We start from the raw sequence: 16,957 nt of genomic DNA, 5'->3' as shown, positions 1-16,957 counted from the left end.
TGTACATTTGATGTGTAAACTATAAAAGTAAGCAGTTATAAATGTTTTGAGAGAGGGGGAGTCTGGTTTTTGAACTATTTAAATTGCCATTTATAAGCATTTTTAGCGGGGGATGTCAAGTCTTTGTGGATTTTAGGTATTCATGGGTGTTTATGGTCCTTATTCCCCCGCGAATATCGAGAGTTGACTTTATGTACAATAATGTAGTGTTACAGTGGCCCCCCTGCCTATTTGTGGTTACGGATTCGCGGCTTCACCTATTCGGGGATTTCTGTGTGGAACATAAGTATATACACATTATTTGCAGAAAATTTCCCCATTCACAGTATTTTTATAGCTGAAATATTCACTAATAATTACTGTATTTTCATGTAATTTTTGTGACTAAATGCACTTTTTTGTGATAAAACTATTAAAATACTCAGGCATAAGCATTTTTACATGGTTTTTTGGTGTTTGGGGATTTTTAGAGGGGTGTCAAATCACTGCTTTAAGTGCTTTTAAATGTATTCAACGCCAACTGGATTTTAGCTGTTTATGGGGCATTGTGGTTCGGTGTGTTGTTCGGGAACCGGTGCATCACCTGCAAATACCACCGGGTTCCACTCAGAAAATTTGCCCATTCACAGTATTTTTATAGCGAAATATTCACTAATAATTACTGTATTTTCATATATATATATATATTAAAATATATATTTTTATATATATATATATATATATATATATATATATATATATATATATATATATATATATATATATATATATATATATATATATATATTTCAGTTTGTGTGTGTGTTTACATAACCATATGTACAGTATTGCATTAAAGTAGACTACACAACTACTGTGCATTTGTGTATGTGAGAGAGAGAGAGAGAGAGAGAGAGAGAGAGAGAGAGAGAGAGAGAGAGAGGCAAGCAACCACAGTAAGTGTGTAGTTTACCTTCATGTGATGCTTACATGTATGTTTACACACTCACACATATACAGACTGGAAGATATACGTATGTAGCCCTAAATTACAGCGCTTGGCCTTTGACCTAAATGCTATATTCTATTCTGGGAGGTCGCGCCCACGTTCCTCAGGCCAAAGGTGGAGAAGGCGAAGACGTAGGATCCGAAGGGCGTGACGATGGCAGTTTTGGGGATGTCTTCTGGCGCTACTGGTACCTGAAAATATGATTTTAAAAGATCCAACTTTGAGAATATTTTGGCCCCGTGGAAGAAGAAGGCTGTTAGGTCCTGCATGTTTGGCAGGGGGTAGTGGTCGGGTTCTGTAGCAAGGTTGAGCCGCCTGTAGTTGCCGCAGGGCCTCCAGGTGCTGTCCGCTTTCTGCTCCATGTGAAGGGGAGAGGCCCACGGGCTGGGAGCCTTTCTGCATGTGCCCATCCTTTCCATCTCAGCGAAGGCCTTTTTGGCCTTCTGAAGGCGCTGCAGGGGAAGCCGTTGGAACTTTGCGTGTGTCAGGGCGCCCTTTGTTTTGATGTGATGGTATATCCCGTATTTGGCAGGGGCCCCGGGCACCTGGCGAAGCTCGGGTTTGAAGACTTCCAGGAACTCCTTCACAAGGGAACCATACTGGTGGGTCATGACGGAACAGATGGCGGGCTCCCTGGGGCCTGGCGACAAGGGCAGGGACTGGCAGGACTAGGTGTCCAGCAGACATTGTGGCCGACATCGACTGCCAGTCCAAAGTGGGCGAGGAAGTCCGCCCCCAGGAGTGGGGTCCTAACGTCTGCGACGATGAATTTCCACTTGTATCTCTGGCCAAGGATGGAGATCAACAGGAGCTTGGCGCCGTAGGAGAGGATGGGGGACCCGTTGGCGGCTGTCAGGGAGGCAGTCGGGTCCGGCGGACGTCTGCAGTCCTCTCTTGAAGGCGGGAACACTGGCTGCATGGCTCCAGTGTCGACCAACATCATCCTGCCGGAGATGATGTTGCCGACGTAAAAACCTACTGGTGCGGGGCCCCTGGGTGTTTCAGTTGCTGCTGCCAAGGCGGCCTGTGTGGGTGGCCACCGCCTCCCCCGTTTTTTGAAGGGAAGAAAAGGCAGGGGCTTCGCATCTCCGGGCAGCTCTCCCGAACCTCCGGTGGTAATAGCAAAGCCCCGGCCCCTCCTTCTTCTGCTGGTGGGATGGCCTCTTCTGTTCGACGACGTTGACAGCCTCCGTGGTGGGGTCCTCCGGCTGGAGGCCCGCTGTACCGCCGTGGGCGCCCGCTCCTGTGTTTCCATCAGCTGCTGCGCCATCCTGACCAGGTCCTCGACCGGCAGGGTGTATGCATCTGTGACCTGCCCACGGACCTCTGGCAGTAGCTGCCGCAGGAAGATCTCCCTCGACAGGCTGATTTCTTTGGCCTGCTGCTACTGTCAGTCTTGGGGAGGAGGAGGAGGTCCAGGTTTCCAAGAGGTTTCCCTCCTGCCGGGGGTTGAGTGCGAGGTCGAGGGCGCGGGCAGCTCTCTCGGAGACCAGCAGGGAGCAGGTCTCGATGAGAGTGGCTTCTAACTCCTGGAAGGTGGCAGGGCTCGACGTCGTCATTAACCACGGGGTGATCTGCTTGCATATCTCCTCCAGGAGGGCGTTGATGGCGATGTCTGCCTTCAACACCTCATCCGTTAGGCCTGCTACCCTGAATTGCCCTGTTGATCCTGTAGAACCAGGAGTTACAAGGATTAGGATGTCTCAGAGACTTACTAGTCCATCTGAGGAGACATCATGTGCTCACTTATCTCTAGGAGCAGGTTTAACTGTTCATTCACCGTGTTCTAATGATTTTGTCTAGCTTTCTTTTAAACTCTTCCACACTGTTGCTGTTGACAGCTTCTGGTGCAGTTTATTCCATGTGTCACATATCTTGTATGTGAACAAGTTCCCACAATGAGATGTGTTGTATCTCTTCAGTTCTAGTTTCCATCCATTATTTCTCGTCTGGGTTTCGTTTTATGTGAAGAGGTTACTGTCTTCTTTTGTTATGGCTTTCAGTATTTTGAATGTTCCTATTAGTTGTCCTCGCAATCGTCGTTTCTAAGCCATGCATGTTCAGGCTCTCTAGTCATCTTTGGTAACCTATTTGCCTGATGGATGGAATTAACTTTGTGGCTCTTGCATGTACCCCTTCTAGTCTATGTATGTCCTTTTCTTAGTGTTGGTGATCAAAACTATACTGCATAATCAAGTTGAGGTCTAACTGTGGATGTGTAGAGCTGCAGCACCATTTCCTTGTCTCTGTATTTGAACTGCCTCTTTATGTATCCCACTAGTTTCTGTGCCTTCTTTTCAGCTTTTATGCACCGTTTTGTTGATTTTAAGTCCTTGGTAATAATGATTCCAAGGTCCTCTTCTTGTTTTACACTATTTATGTCATTCCCAAGCAGCTTGTAGTTGGATGAGGGTTGTTTGTTCCTATTTGTAATACTTTACATTTATCCAACTTAAAAGGCATTTGCCATCTTTTTGACCACTCTCCTATTTTCCTCAGATCATTTCTTAAACTTTCCACTGTATCTGGGTCTGCTGCATTTACGCCTAGTTTGGTGTCATCTGCAAATTTGGCTATCCTGCTAGTCAAGCCTGCATCAGTGTCATTAATGTAAATCAAAAACAAGAGTGGGCCAAGGACAGAACCCTGAGGAACTCCACTTGTCACCTCTGCCCATTCTGATTCTTCACCATTTATTACGACTCTGTTTTCTATTAGTTAACCAGTCTTTGATCCAGTCTGCTATTTCTCCTACAATTCCTAAAGCTCTAACTTTTGTCATTAGTTTCTTGTGTGGAACTTGATCAAAGGCCTTTTGGAAATCTAAGTAGAGTATGTCCATTCCTCTACTACTGTCCTAAATACCAAGCATGTTATGAAAAAACACCAAGAGGTTTGATAGGCAGGATCTGTTTTGTCTGAAGCCGTGTGGACTGTTTAACAACAATTTGATCTGCAGTTGTGGGCTAAAAAATCTTGCAAGGGACTGACGTTAGACAGATTGGTCTATAATTTCCTGGCTCTTCTCTTCGACCTTTTTGTAAACTGGGAACACATTACCTAGTTTCCATCCTTTCGGTGCCTTTCGTTGTTCTGCAGTTTTTGTAGAGTTTATATAGGTGGGGAACTATCTCCTCTTTTAACTTTAATTTCTCTCGTATGAATCCCATCTGGGCCAGGAGATTTGAACTTGTTTAGTTTTTCAATTTTGTTTTTAACGTCTTCTTCTGTAAATATTATTTTGTCAAGCTGTTCTGCCCCTTTATATTTAATAGCTGGTTTAAGGATTGAGGTAGTGTCTTCAATTGTGAAAATCACTAGTAAATAACTTATTCAAAATCTGAGTTCACTAGGTTTCCTCTATTGTCTCCTAAGGGACCTGTGCTATTTTTTTATTGGCTTCCTACTATTAACATGCACAAGGAATTCTTTTGGGTTCTCCTTATAAACTGATGCAACTCTCTTATCCTCATTTATTTTTGCATTTCTTACTAATTTGTCCACCATTCTACAGAGTTCTGTATTCTTGCCTCTCGTTTTAGTTTTACCAGACCACTGAGCTGATTAACAGCTCTCCTAGGGCAGTCTCAAGGATTAGACTTATTTTACGTGGCTAAGAACCAGTTGGTTAATTAGCAACGGGACCTACAGCTTATTGTCGAATCCGAACCGCATTATAGCGAGAAATGAATTTCTGTCACCAGAAATAAATTCCTCTAACTCTTCATCAGCCGGCCGGGGACTCAAACTCGGGCCTGGCGAGTGCCAGCCCACAGCTCAACGAAGAGCTGGTGTTGGGTGTGGATTCATTGATTTGTGCAATCTATCTCTTTATCTTATTTTATTTTTAATTTCTCTGTTGAACCACTTCGGCTGAGGGTTGCCGTTTGTTAGTATTTGATTGAATGGTATACATCTGGAGCGTTTTTCTGTGTATTCTTCAAGAAAGGATTCCCAGTACTTATCTATGTCTGTGTTCTTGTTGTACTCAAGATTTCTTACAGTCTTCTTTAGTTTTTTTTAGGTCTTAATGGCAGTCTAATCTCTTTAGGATCTTCTGTTCTTTTTTATGGAGAATATTAATATGAACTGTAATCATTTTATGGTTGCTTTTGCCTAGATTTGCACCTACTGAAAGGTCAGACACTAGGTTATCTTCTGTTGATAGGAAGATGTCTAGTATGCTGTTTCCTGTAGTAGATTTGTCAACACTGGTGGAGGAATTCATTTTTGACAAATTCTAAAAGTCTCTTTCCCTCTAAGTTTGATGTGGAGGCCATAGTGTCCCAGTACTGCTGCATTGAAATCTCCCATTATTATGCTGAGTTTGTTTATTTCTTTTCCTAGAAGTGCATGCAGCTGTTTGTCGGACATTTTGTGGTTGGTGGGGAGGTCTGTACATTAGTATTAGAGTTAGCGTCTTCCCTAAACTGCTTATATTGGTGCCCATTACTTCTTGTGTGATTTTTGTTTTACACTCTATCGGACTGAGCTGGTCCTTGACATATAACATAACGCCCCACCCTTTTTATTGGGTCTATCTTTTTTGAACAGTTTATATCCTGCTATTTGGTACTCTCCTACAAAGTCTCTCGTTGCCTCTTTATCCATGTTTCTGTGATGCGTATTATGTCTAATTCTTCACTCGTTATCAGTGCTTTGAAGAGGTCTACTTTGTTACGAATAGACTGTGCATTAAACTGCGCCACTCTGAGGGACTTTTCTATCTTCTCTTTTTGTCCTCCGTGGCTTTATGTTTTCCTTATTTTCACTGTTTTATCCAGTGCTATTACTAACCAAACTGTGGGAGCTTCCTGACTTCCCCCTTGAATGTTCAGTTCACTGAGGTGTTTCAAGAGGTTTTCGTTAAGGTTTCCTAGTAATTTTGCCCTTCCAAATTCAAGTGAGTTCCATCTCTCTTATATAGTTTTTTGTTCCCTACAAATTTGTCCCAAAAGTTTAAAAACCTACCACTTTTTCTTGGGATATTCACTCCAGTCTGTCATTGATTCCAGTCGCCTTGCTGAGGGAGTAGTGGCTTACATTGGTTCTGGGCAGAAGTCCTACAAGAATGCAGTTATCACTTTTATCACAGATGTTTTCTACATCATTCCTCAGGTCAGCTACAAGACCCTCTGTCGGGCCAGTTCTTCCATCTTTTAGAAATAGTCGTTTTCCTCCTCCCTGCACCGTGATTGCGTTCTTTCTGCTCTTCACTTTGATTTTCTTCACTACCTCGGTTATCGTCTTTGTTCCTGCACCTGGGTAAGAATGAACTTTTCTCACATTTTTGTTTTTCGCCACAAAATTTGACCCCTGTTCTTTTACCAAAGAGCCTCCTGTTAAGGTTGTTTCCTCTTCTAATTCTAAGAGCAAAGCAAATCTATTTGATGTGTTTATTCCTTTTGGGAGACAGTAATGTTTTCCGGCGGCTATCACTCTTCTGCCAACAGCTCTCTTGAATTCATCATTTTCTTGCTCGTGAGTTTCTTTCCGTGTACCTAGCCTGGTGCTCGTTTCTGTTTCTTGACTAATTGTGTTGTAATTTCCACTATACTCTTTCCATTTTCTGCTATGTCGTTGTTCATTCCCTGTTTCTCTCTCTTAAGATCTATCACTTCTCTTCTCGGGTCTCCAATTTCCTATTCCATCCTGTCTCTCTTCTCTTGCCTTCAAGTTTATCGTTTGTCAGCTCCTTTAGTTCCTTTGATACTGCATCTGATTCCCTCCTCAGCTTAGCTATCTCCTGGTCTTGTTGACAGGAGAGACAGACGCTGAGACTACCTGGCTTTGATGCGCAATCCTCTTTGTAGCCTACGCACCACTCGTTTACACTGCATTTGGCGCATGTGTGCTTTAGTTTGAACTTTTCTTGGGTCATCTCTGTTTGTGTCATCTTTTCAGTATTTCTATATGAGCTTTTAATTCAATATTCTTTCTAATGTGACCAGCTGAAAAGGAAAAAAGGGGGTGGTTGAGTACTGCCGCAGTGGCTGCATCCACTTATCCATGGACAGTTTTCATAGTTCGTCGTCAGGATGCCTTTTTCGCTGCCACACTAATATATAGTCTCCCTGTTGTTAGACGATCCCAAACGTGTCGCAGCTCCCAACTGAGCAACACAATTTGCCTAAGCAAATGACTTTTTGCCAGGAGTAAACAGCCAGAATCTTATCACTTGACTGCTTCTCCTCCAACCATGAAAATCCCCAAGGCATGGCCATAATGGACACACCAGCAGACACCACGGGTAGGAGGTTCCACAGTGAACGACACAGAAGCTCGTCTGGGGTTTTTAGTTGGCTAGGACTCCAACGAGACACAAAAGCTCTGCAGCCTCAGAGCAGTTTAGCCTTCATTCACAGGGTAGTGGTTGCAGGGGAGGTCATTCATTACCAGAAGGAGTGAGCTTAACAGGGCACAATAGCCACACTCCATTTCTGCATCCCCATTGCCCCCAGGGTCCCTCCCATCCTGGTCTTTAGAAACCTGCAAGAATCTTCCCTGCTGTGTTATTTAAAGAGGTTCCAAGGCCTCTGTTCTGACGCATGAGGTAGTTGTCAGCTCCTTACACTAATCTTATGTATATACATACACACACATATACAGTATATATATATATATATATATATATATATATATATATATATATATATATATATATATATATATATATATATATATATATATATATATATATATATATATATATATATATATATATATATATATATATATATATATATATATATATATATACAGGCAGTCCCCAGTTTACTGACGGGTCCGGCAACAGGCAGTCTCCAGTTTAATGACGTTCTGAGGTTGACTTTCTGAGGTTACAATTTTCAAATATATTCATCAGAAATAATTTCCTGGTTTAAGATGCATGTTCTGGGGTTACGACGCATTGTATGCCTATCTGACAGAAGAAATATGGCTCCAAAATGGCAGAATAATCAAAATTTGGAGTTTTTTTTATGAAAAACTCTAAAAATGCAGTTTACATCGTTTTTCAATACACCCAGAGCATTAAAAGTAAGGTTTTCTAATGATTTTTGATGATTCTCGACGATTTTTCGGTTTACAACGATTTTCCGTTTACGAAGCGGTGTAAAATCGGTACCCCTGTCGTAAACCGGGGACTGCCTGTACATTGGTGTGAGAGTGAGGCTATTCCTCAGCAAAATACGTAAGAAGGCACTAAAGCAGACAGCATTGTAGGTGGTTTTCCTTTATTCATCACGGCGTACGTTTCGAGATCCTTGTCTCATCATCAGGGCTAAAAATACAAAGTAAAATATTCAAATACAGCAGGAAAAGTTAGAACATATGTACAAATAAATAATGATAAAGTAAAACATCAGTGCAAAAGGCAAACCTAAAATAAAATTATTAAAAAAGAGAAAGAACTAGAATATTTCAGCTAACAGACCTTATTCCTTGATGTTCAGATGCGGTATGAAAAAAACCATAAACATAAGGTGGGGTGTGGTTTAGGCTAAATACAGGGGCATGGACGAGGAATAATTGTTCAAAGAGGGAACAAGCTTCTTGATCACTGACGATTCACGAATAGGGAGGTGGTGTTCATGTTGGCTGGATAGTAAAATCTTAGAATCATTATAGTTTATTTTACTTTTGCATTGTTTTATATGATTTCTAATATTTGATGTTTCAGGGACAACCAGTTCGAAAGCAAGTTCTAATCCTGTTTTTAGAGGGTTTTCACCTACTGCCATCAACATATTTTATGGTGTCTTGTGATTCAAATACAGGCAGTCCCCAGTTTCCAGGGGGGTTATGTTACTAGTTTTATATGAGGTAAACCTTCCAAAAATCTGTCGAAAATCGTCAAAAATCCTGAAAAACCTTATTATCAATTGGGAGTGTAAAATACTGCATTTTTAGTTGCAGAGATTTTTTTCAAAAAACTTTAGAATTTTTATTATTCTGCCAATTTATCAAACATCTTCCGAGTTGATCAGTTCAGTCATGCTGAGCTCCAGCACATGGAGGCGTTTTCTGATGAATAACCAGACAGGTTAGGAAGGAAGCTACAGATGAATTAAATCCAAGAACAGTAATCATTTTTTATATTTAATGATTCAGTCAAGATATCAAATGGCCTCTATGATATATGGCTTGTAACATTTGTTTTTCATTCAATCAAAATAAGAGATAATGAGTGCTATATCTTCTTGGAGATATTTACAAGGTGACAATAATTTTGTTTCTTGCTGACTTCCTTAATATATATAACTCTTTTTTAAATTGAAATTTTTAATTCTGAAAGAAACTAACCATATTGTAATAATTAACATTTTCCAAAAGAAATGGAAAGATAGTTATATCACATCAAAATCTTTTCTATTCCTGTATAAGGGCTTAATGAAGTGGGCGGGCCATCTCTACCAAGGTCCTCGAAAGGATATTATAATTTGCCAGTGATATTTGCAATGTTTTGCAGTAATAAATTTTGGTTTTCCTGTTAATTTTTGTTTTCATTTTTGTTCAATTTTAAAGCCATTTATTTTAGGCTGATGATTTCTTAATAAATATTAATGACATTGGTAACTTCCAGAATGACCCTTTTGCCATTATGATCACAGTTATTGCAACTCACGAGAGAGATTTCTCTTGAACCATATCTGGCATTTGAATTATTCAGAAAATTCACCCATTTCATGTAGTGTTTTTGTAATGACATTTATTCAGATTACTGTATACCATCTTTCATGACTTAATGAATTTGTGTGATAAAATTTAAAATCCATATTTTTTACCGTTTTCTTGTTTTAAACTTATAAATTATGATTCTGTATGTTTGTTTGTTAAGAAATATTTTAGCAATTGCACTTTATTTATTTTAAAGTGTTGATGACCTTTGCTCTTCCATGACCCTAGATCATTTATTTTTATATTAAGTCACCCCAAAAAAAATTTCATGAAATGGGGAGGGTAATTTACCATTTTTAGTGATGAAGAGCATTTTTTCAAGCTTTAGAAATTGTATAATGGCCTAATCTTATCAAACATAGAGTTGTAGAATGGTTTCAGAATGAGCTCCAGCACATGGAGCCTCAGTAACTGAACCAGACAGGTTAGGAAGGAAGCTACAGATGAATTAAATCCAAGAACAGAGCCTTTTTTTATTTAATGACTAAAGATATCAATAACTGTGAATACTGTTGGAACTTCATAGATCAAGATAAGAGATAATGAGTGCTATAATCTTTGGAGATATTGCTCTTTCAGACTATTCTCTGCTGACTCCTTATTGGGAACTCTTAGTTAAATTGAATTTTTAATGACTGACGGAAACTAACCATATTGTAATGTCTAATTGGTTCCCCTGATTACTAGACACTTGATAGTTGAATGCCCCAGTCTTGATTCCTGTATGAGGCTTATGGTACTAAGGATCTTTACCAAAAAACCTGTTTTATTACCAATTAAGTGATATTTGTAAGGTGTACAGGATTAGAAGCTGGTTATCATGGTAATTTTTTAAAAATTATTTGTTTAATTCCACATTTATTTTAGGCTGATGATTTCTTAATAAATATTAATGACATTGGTATGAATGACCTTTGGTATTATGATGCCAGTTATTGCAACCACGAGAGAGAGCAAGCTTTAACCACAGTGGCATTTGAAGTTTATAGCAGAAGCTGGGCGCTTTCTTGTAGTGTTTTTGTAATGACATTTATTTAGTAACTCTATACCATCTGTGGAGCTTGTATGAATTATATGTGTTTGCATTTGAGATCCATATTTGTTACCGTTTCGTAATTTTACAGTTATATTTTATGATGGTGTATGTTTGTTTGTAAAAAATATAAGCAATTGCACTCATTTATTTTAAAGTGTTGATGACCTTTGCTCTTGTGACCCTAGATCATTTATTTTTATATTAAGTCACCCCAAAACACTTGCTGAGAATGGGTAGTTGACCCTTTAGGGAGAAGAGCATTTAAATCTGAGAAGTATATGCTCAAGGTATAGACCTGCTTTCAACCATTCAGTTAGGCAGAATGGTTTCAGAAGAGTTCTTAAAGCCTCAGTAACTGCAAGAATGGTGATAAAGTTTATGGTACACATGTCCTACTAAAGATATTAATAACTGGAATACTGTTACAGTATTATATATTACAATTTTTCGTTGCTCTTTCAGATACATCATTGCAAGAACCCTCATGCTTGCAAATGAAGATGCTGCTATCATCAATATCCCTGTAAATCTAACAACAGTTCCTATTCACAAGTTGAATCAGCCACCCTGGATCGTTTGGTGACGCTCGGAAACTAAGGATTACCAAAAAACCTGTTTTAGATGTTAAGAAATCACGTGCATACTGTTGCTTTCCTTGCGCAGTAGAGTGCAAATTATTCCCTCCACGGTGTTGCTCAAGATGAAGTGCCTGTAATTTTCTTGAATGTAAAATGATTTTTTGTGTACATAAAGTTTGTTTTTACTGCTTTGCACGTTTAATTTTACCTTTTCATTTTTAATTGTCCTTCTTTGAATACCAACACTGATCTTTTTTTTCATATAAAGATTTCATCTTGGTATGTTTAAGGTTGTTTTGAAATTTAGATTTTTCCTCGGAGTTGAATACATGGGAGTCATTTTTTTTTGCATCGGAGGAATGTACTATGCATGAAACTTAATGCACAATGCGAACATGTTGCCATTTACCAAATTTCAAAGAAACTAGTTTCCCATAATGATTGTTCACCACGTGTTTGCTTTTTCATGTCCTGTGCTGAATTATGCCAAATCATGACAAGGAACTCGTTACATTACCCAGTGTACAGAAGTGTGGATATTGATGTTAGAAACATTCCTTATGTAAGACTAGATTCAGTTTTTTATATTTTTGCAAATACATTTTTGAAATTTTATGTCCATTCTTGAAACAAACATTGTACAGTCCTTACAGTAATTTGTAAGCTTCAAGAACTATAAGGAATTATCTTAACTTATACTTTTAATGATTAATTACCATGCCTATTGTAGTGTGTTTTGATGCTCAACACTGCTGAGTTTATCTTCTTTTGCCTCTGAGTCAAACTTTTTTTCACTCTTAAAACCAGCTCATTGCCATTTAGTGTTTCCTGCGGAAGCAGATCAGTCACAGGACTTCACTATAGAATGTTTATATTCTGTACTGAAGGCATTTCATAGGTAAGAGAGCTCTTGAACAAGGAAATCTCTTTTTCCACTGGTTCGAATCTAAGTTTGTTCCTACACGATATACAAACCATCGGTCCTTTACATTAGTAATTACTCACAGCGAAGCTGGAAACGGCTGTTAAACTCTTGAACAAGGTGGTTAGGCAGTAACTACTGTCCAGTAGGAAGGCTGCCCTCACACAGGATACTTCCAAACATTCCAACTTGCTCACTGTACATCATGCTGTGCAGATGGTTTTCTGATCTCTCTGCCTGATTGTCCCTCTTTTTTTCCCGGTATGATCTTTGTGTTGTGTTTGTGTATATATAGTGTGTGTTTGATATTATTTGATATACAAACCCAAAATTTTGAACATGATGTTGGTCAGAAAGAGTCTTTCCCAGCGTTTTTCTTGGGGTGAGTCAGGGGTTAGAAAATGGTGTTGGGTTGGACCTACCCTCTGCTCCTTGTTCAGAGGCATGACTGTAAACTTTTCTTTCTTGACAGTGTTGCTTATTTACTGCAGAGATAGAACAGGCACTCATTTCCAATTTGTAGTAAAGGAAAATATTTGGTCATTTACTGTGAATCTATGATTCATAGTATATGTCTAGGTGCTTCTACCTTATATTCTCATGTCTGTGACTTTGTTTTTTTAGACATTCCTCTCCTTCATGTCCTTTGCATTTACATTTCCATTTCTCCTGCAACCTGTTGCTCACCATCTCCCCCTCCTCATCAGGTACCCAAACCATCTCAGTCTTGACTCAGGGTTTCTCTGAGAGTTCAGTGACTTTTGCTGATCCCTGATGAACCAATTTCTTATCCTTTCTGTTATCATCGCTTAATTCGTCCATCTTTAATCTCTGCCATGTCTACCTTATTTTGTTCTATTTTCTTCAGTAGGCCGCTTCTAGCCCATACGCATGGTCGGTCTTAGGACCACCTTATGGACCTTGTCATTAAACATAATAGGGATTCTCTTGTCGCCTTAATCTTCATTCATAACCAGTGCATCCTATCAAGCCCGGATACGTAAACACTCCTGATGTTCAGTTCTCCCAGAGGAGATCAAAGGAGCACTGTAGCCTTTTCTTATCCAAAAAGGAATATATAAAACTATTAGCATAAGGTAATGACTGAATGTGATGAGTATGACTTATCTGATCACCACCCCCTTAAAGGGCCAATGTAAATTTAAAACAAAACTGAGAAAGAAGAAAACGTGAAATCAAATATCTGGAAGTAATGGACGGGTCCACAAAGGGATACTTCCAGTACATAGAAAATAAGTTAAATTCAAGAAATAAAAAGGAGAGTTAATTCAGGAGGAAGAATCAGTTAAAGAAGAAAAGATGAAAGTCCATTGAGACAGAATGAAGGAAATAAGGAAAAATAAGCAAAGAAGGATACTTAATAAATTAAAGAGAAGGGCTCCGACACAAAAGCATATTACAAACAAGAAGAAGAAAGTACAGATACTAATAAGAATTATTTGAAAAATATGAAGATAAAAAAAAGAAAGGTAATGACAGAAAAAGATGGGGGCTATATTTAGGGAAGGAATACCTCTGAAAGAGAAAGGATTAACACATATTACAAGAACAAGCAAGAGGTTAAGAAAAAGATAGTAACGAATCTTGTGAAATTCTGCAGACGGTGTACCAGAATGAAAAAATAAAAGGAACAGAATCAGATAATATAAAAATAACACGGAAGAAATAATGCAGAGATCCAGGATGAACATAAAACAGTGAATACCTTATTTTCTTCCACAATGCACTGTGAGAACATATAAGACATTATTTAGTCTAATTTTAACACATTAAACCCATGGAATACGTTACAGTCACTGGAGATGTGGAAAACCAACTGCAGGAGATGACAACTCAGTACCAAGGTCAGATGTGTCAGTACCAACACTATTCAAACTTTATGCACAGCTTTTGCTCACAAATGAACAAGCAAAAGTCTTTGCCGTATTAAGTAGGAACTTGCAGAAGAGCTGGTTCGAATCTTAGAACAACTCTCACACCAAAGAAACTATACTCTATTGTATGAGATCTTAGGCCAATAGTCTTCAAGTTTATTAGAGTTGTGTGTGGTATTCTTTCGTTAACTCGGCTTCTTCTACGGTAATTCTACCGTTCTTTGCTTCGTGAGTCAGACACATCTTCTTTAAGCATCTTGTTGTCCAACTGAATACAGTCTCGCCTCGCCATCTCCGGCAGGTTTGTTTATATTCTGGTATGTGGCAACCTACCCATCTCATTCGCTGATGCCCGGCAGTAAGTTTAAAAATTAAACAAAGTGCAAAAGAGAGAATCATATGTTTAGACTAATGTTTTAACACCTCTCCTTGATGAAGAGTGTTGTTATAACAAGAGTAAAGAAGAAAAAACTATTTCAAAAGAAAAAACATAAAAAGTAATTTGCTTTGACATTACAAACAAAATATTTCAGTCGATTACATACATACAAACATGTAAGTACAGTATATCAAAAGACATTTAAGCAACAAAAATAACATGATAAAGAGGATACAATGCTGTAATCCAATTATTTGTTTAAATGTCAAATACGGACAATTTACAGCCAAGAAAATATTCAAATATTTAATTAAGTAAATGCAAATATTTAAGTACACGAAATGACATGTAAGTGCAAAAAATATGATGATCAAGAGAATACAATGCTGTAATAACATGATTTGATTAGACGTCAGACATTTACAGTTTACAGCTGCACTTGAAACTAATAAATAATGATTGGTATAATATGCAAACAATGCATATTAGTAACAGAACAAGTAAACTACGAATTAACGTCGCAAAAATAACTGGCAAATATAAACTTGCAAATTTGACGATAATAAAACATTTGTATAAGTGACAAGTCAGGTATTGTCTAAATCAGGGGGACTTTTACAGCAGGTATGGTTCCAACTTGGTGATGGGTTCGGGTCATTTCTGCATGGATGATCTTCGTAAGGAGACGAGCCAAATTCTTGTTGATGGAATGTACTTGATGCTGATTTTTCTCAGGTTGATTTGTTCTGACACAAAGTGCTTTTGGATGTCAATGTATCAATGTACTTCGATCTCTCAGAGCAATGAGCGTCATTTGCTCAAGGCTCTGGCACCCTGATTGTCAAAATTTCTGTTGGTTTGTTGACAAAATTCTTGAATCCAGGTTCCCAGAGCAGTTTTCTGAAATAAACTACTTCTCTTGTTGCTTCACAAAATGCTAAGTACTCTGTTTCATTTGCTGAGAGCATAGTTATTCTCTGCTTCCTGCTTCTCCGTGATATTGGTCCGCCTCCTAGAATTATTAAAAATCTAGTGGTGGATTTTCTTCCAGCATGGTCATCTGCATGGTCTGCATCCACCCTCACTGTCGGGCGTTCTCGAGTTTTCTGGTAGCAAATGGCTAAATCTTGAGTCCCCTTGAGATATCTTAACGGACATTTTGCATTCTTCAGATCTTGTTTGTGAGGTTCTTGATTTTCCTGGCACAAAGCTCCGGTGGCAAAAGTAATGTCAAGCCTAGTGCAATGTTCAAGGTGTAACAAGCTACCAGCGATTCCTCTGTATTCTGTTGTACTACATTTTTCATCTTCTGGGTCTTCTTTCCTAAAATTTAGGGCTAATGGAGTTGACAACTCTTTTGATTCAGCAAGGATTTGATTTATCAGCACTTCTTGAATGTAGTCTCTTTGATGGCTCAGAATTGTTGATGCATCTTCTCTGCTGTATTTAGTGGAAAGAATATTGATACCTCTCCTGGATGTTTTATGGCATAATAATTCTTAAATTCTTTCTTGAAATAAGTCACATCTTCTGAATTTCCAACAATGATGAAATTGTCTACATGAACTCCAGTAATTGTTGTTTTTGCTTCATTATAGTAGATGCACTGGTCAAATGCAGATCAAATCATGACCATTTTTGTTAATTTCTGGTTCAGTTCTTCATTCCAATTTCTACCGCTTTGAGGCAAGCTGTAGATGCTTTTCTCCACTTCACGAACAAAATGTTTTCTGTTTGCAATTTCACATCCCTTTGGTTGTTCCATAAACATGATTTCCTTGAGTCCACAGTTGAGGTAGGCTGAATTTACATCAAGCTGTTCAACAGACCATGAATTTTCAGCAGCTAAGGCCAATAGCAGTCTAATGCCTGATGTTCTCACTACAGGGGTATAAGTCTTGAGATAGTCCACACCAGGTGTAGGCAGAGCCCTCTGGCCACAAGCCTTGCTTTGTGTACCATTACCTCACCGAACTCGTTGTGTTTTCTTCAGAATACCCACATGCAATCAATCACTTCATGTCCTGTTGGTCTTTGCACTATTTTCCAGGTGTCCATGCTTTCTAATCTTTCCATTTCTTGCAGCGTGGCAGCTTCCCGCTTGTCTTTTTTCGGGACAACTGAGGGCTTCTTCGATGGATCTTTTGGCAAATGCTGGAAATCTGTATTGACCTTGCAACATTGGCGCTTCTGTGGTTTCTTCGACCTTTGGGACCTCTGCAAATTGGGTTCCTCATCATGGTTCTCCTGATGATTTCCTTGATCTTCTTGATTTTCTTGATTGTTTTCCAGGTTTTCAGGAATGTCTTCTTGATTTTCTTGATGGTTTTCCAGGTTTCTACTGTTAGTTCCATCGTCAGAGGAAAGGTTCTTCCAATTGGTGTCGTTGTCAGTGTCAGAGTCGGATAAGAAGAGAATTGCTGTTCACAGCTGGTGCCTTGATCTTGAAAGGGTAAATCTCTTCTTTGAAAAGCCAACAT

The 16,957-nt window shown here is 38.9% G+C and overlaps 1 protein-coding gene across 1 annotated transcript in view; it reads left to right on the top strand.

The window, feature by feature from the left end:
- The window catches only part of LOC136845361 (PRADC1-like protein), a 46,950-nt gene extending 35,480 nt beyond the window's left edge, over nt 1-11,470 (top strand). Inside the window, exon 5 of the mRNA XM_067115634.1 lies at nt 11,166-11,470. Coding sequence (XP_066971735.1) covers nt 11,166-11,286 — 121 coding nt within the window. The 3' untranslated portion in view covers nt 11,287-11,470. The remainder of the gene's footprint in view (nt 1-11,165) is intronic.
- The last annotated feature ends 5,487 nt before the right edge of the window (nt 11,471-16,957 follow it).

Source organism: Macrobrachium rosenbergii, chromosome 13 (genome assembly GCF_040412425.1).
Source record: "Macrobrachium rosenbergii isolate ZJJX-2024 chromosome 13, ASM4041242v1, whole genome shotgun sequence".
NCBI classification, from domain to species: Eukaryota; Metazoa; Arthropoda; class Malacostraca; order Decapoda; family Palaemonidae; genus Macrobrachium; species Macrobrachium rosenbergii.
The sequence above is the reverse complement of the archived record's forward strand: the minus strand, read 5'-3'. Positions and strand labels throughout refer to the sequence as shown.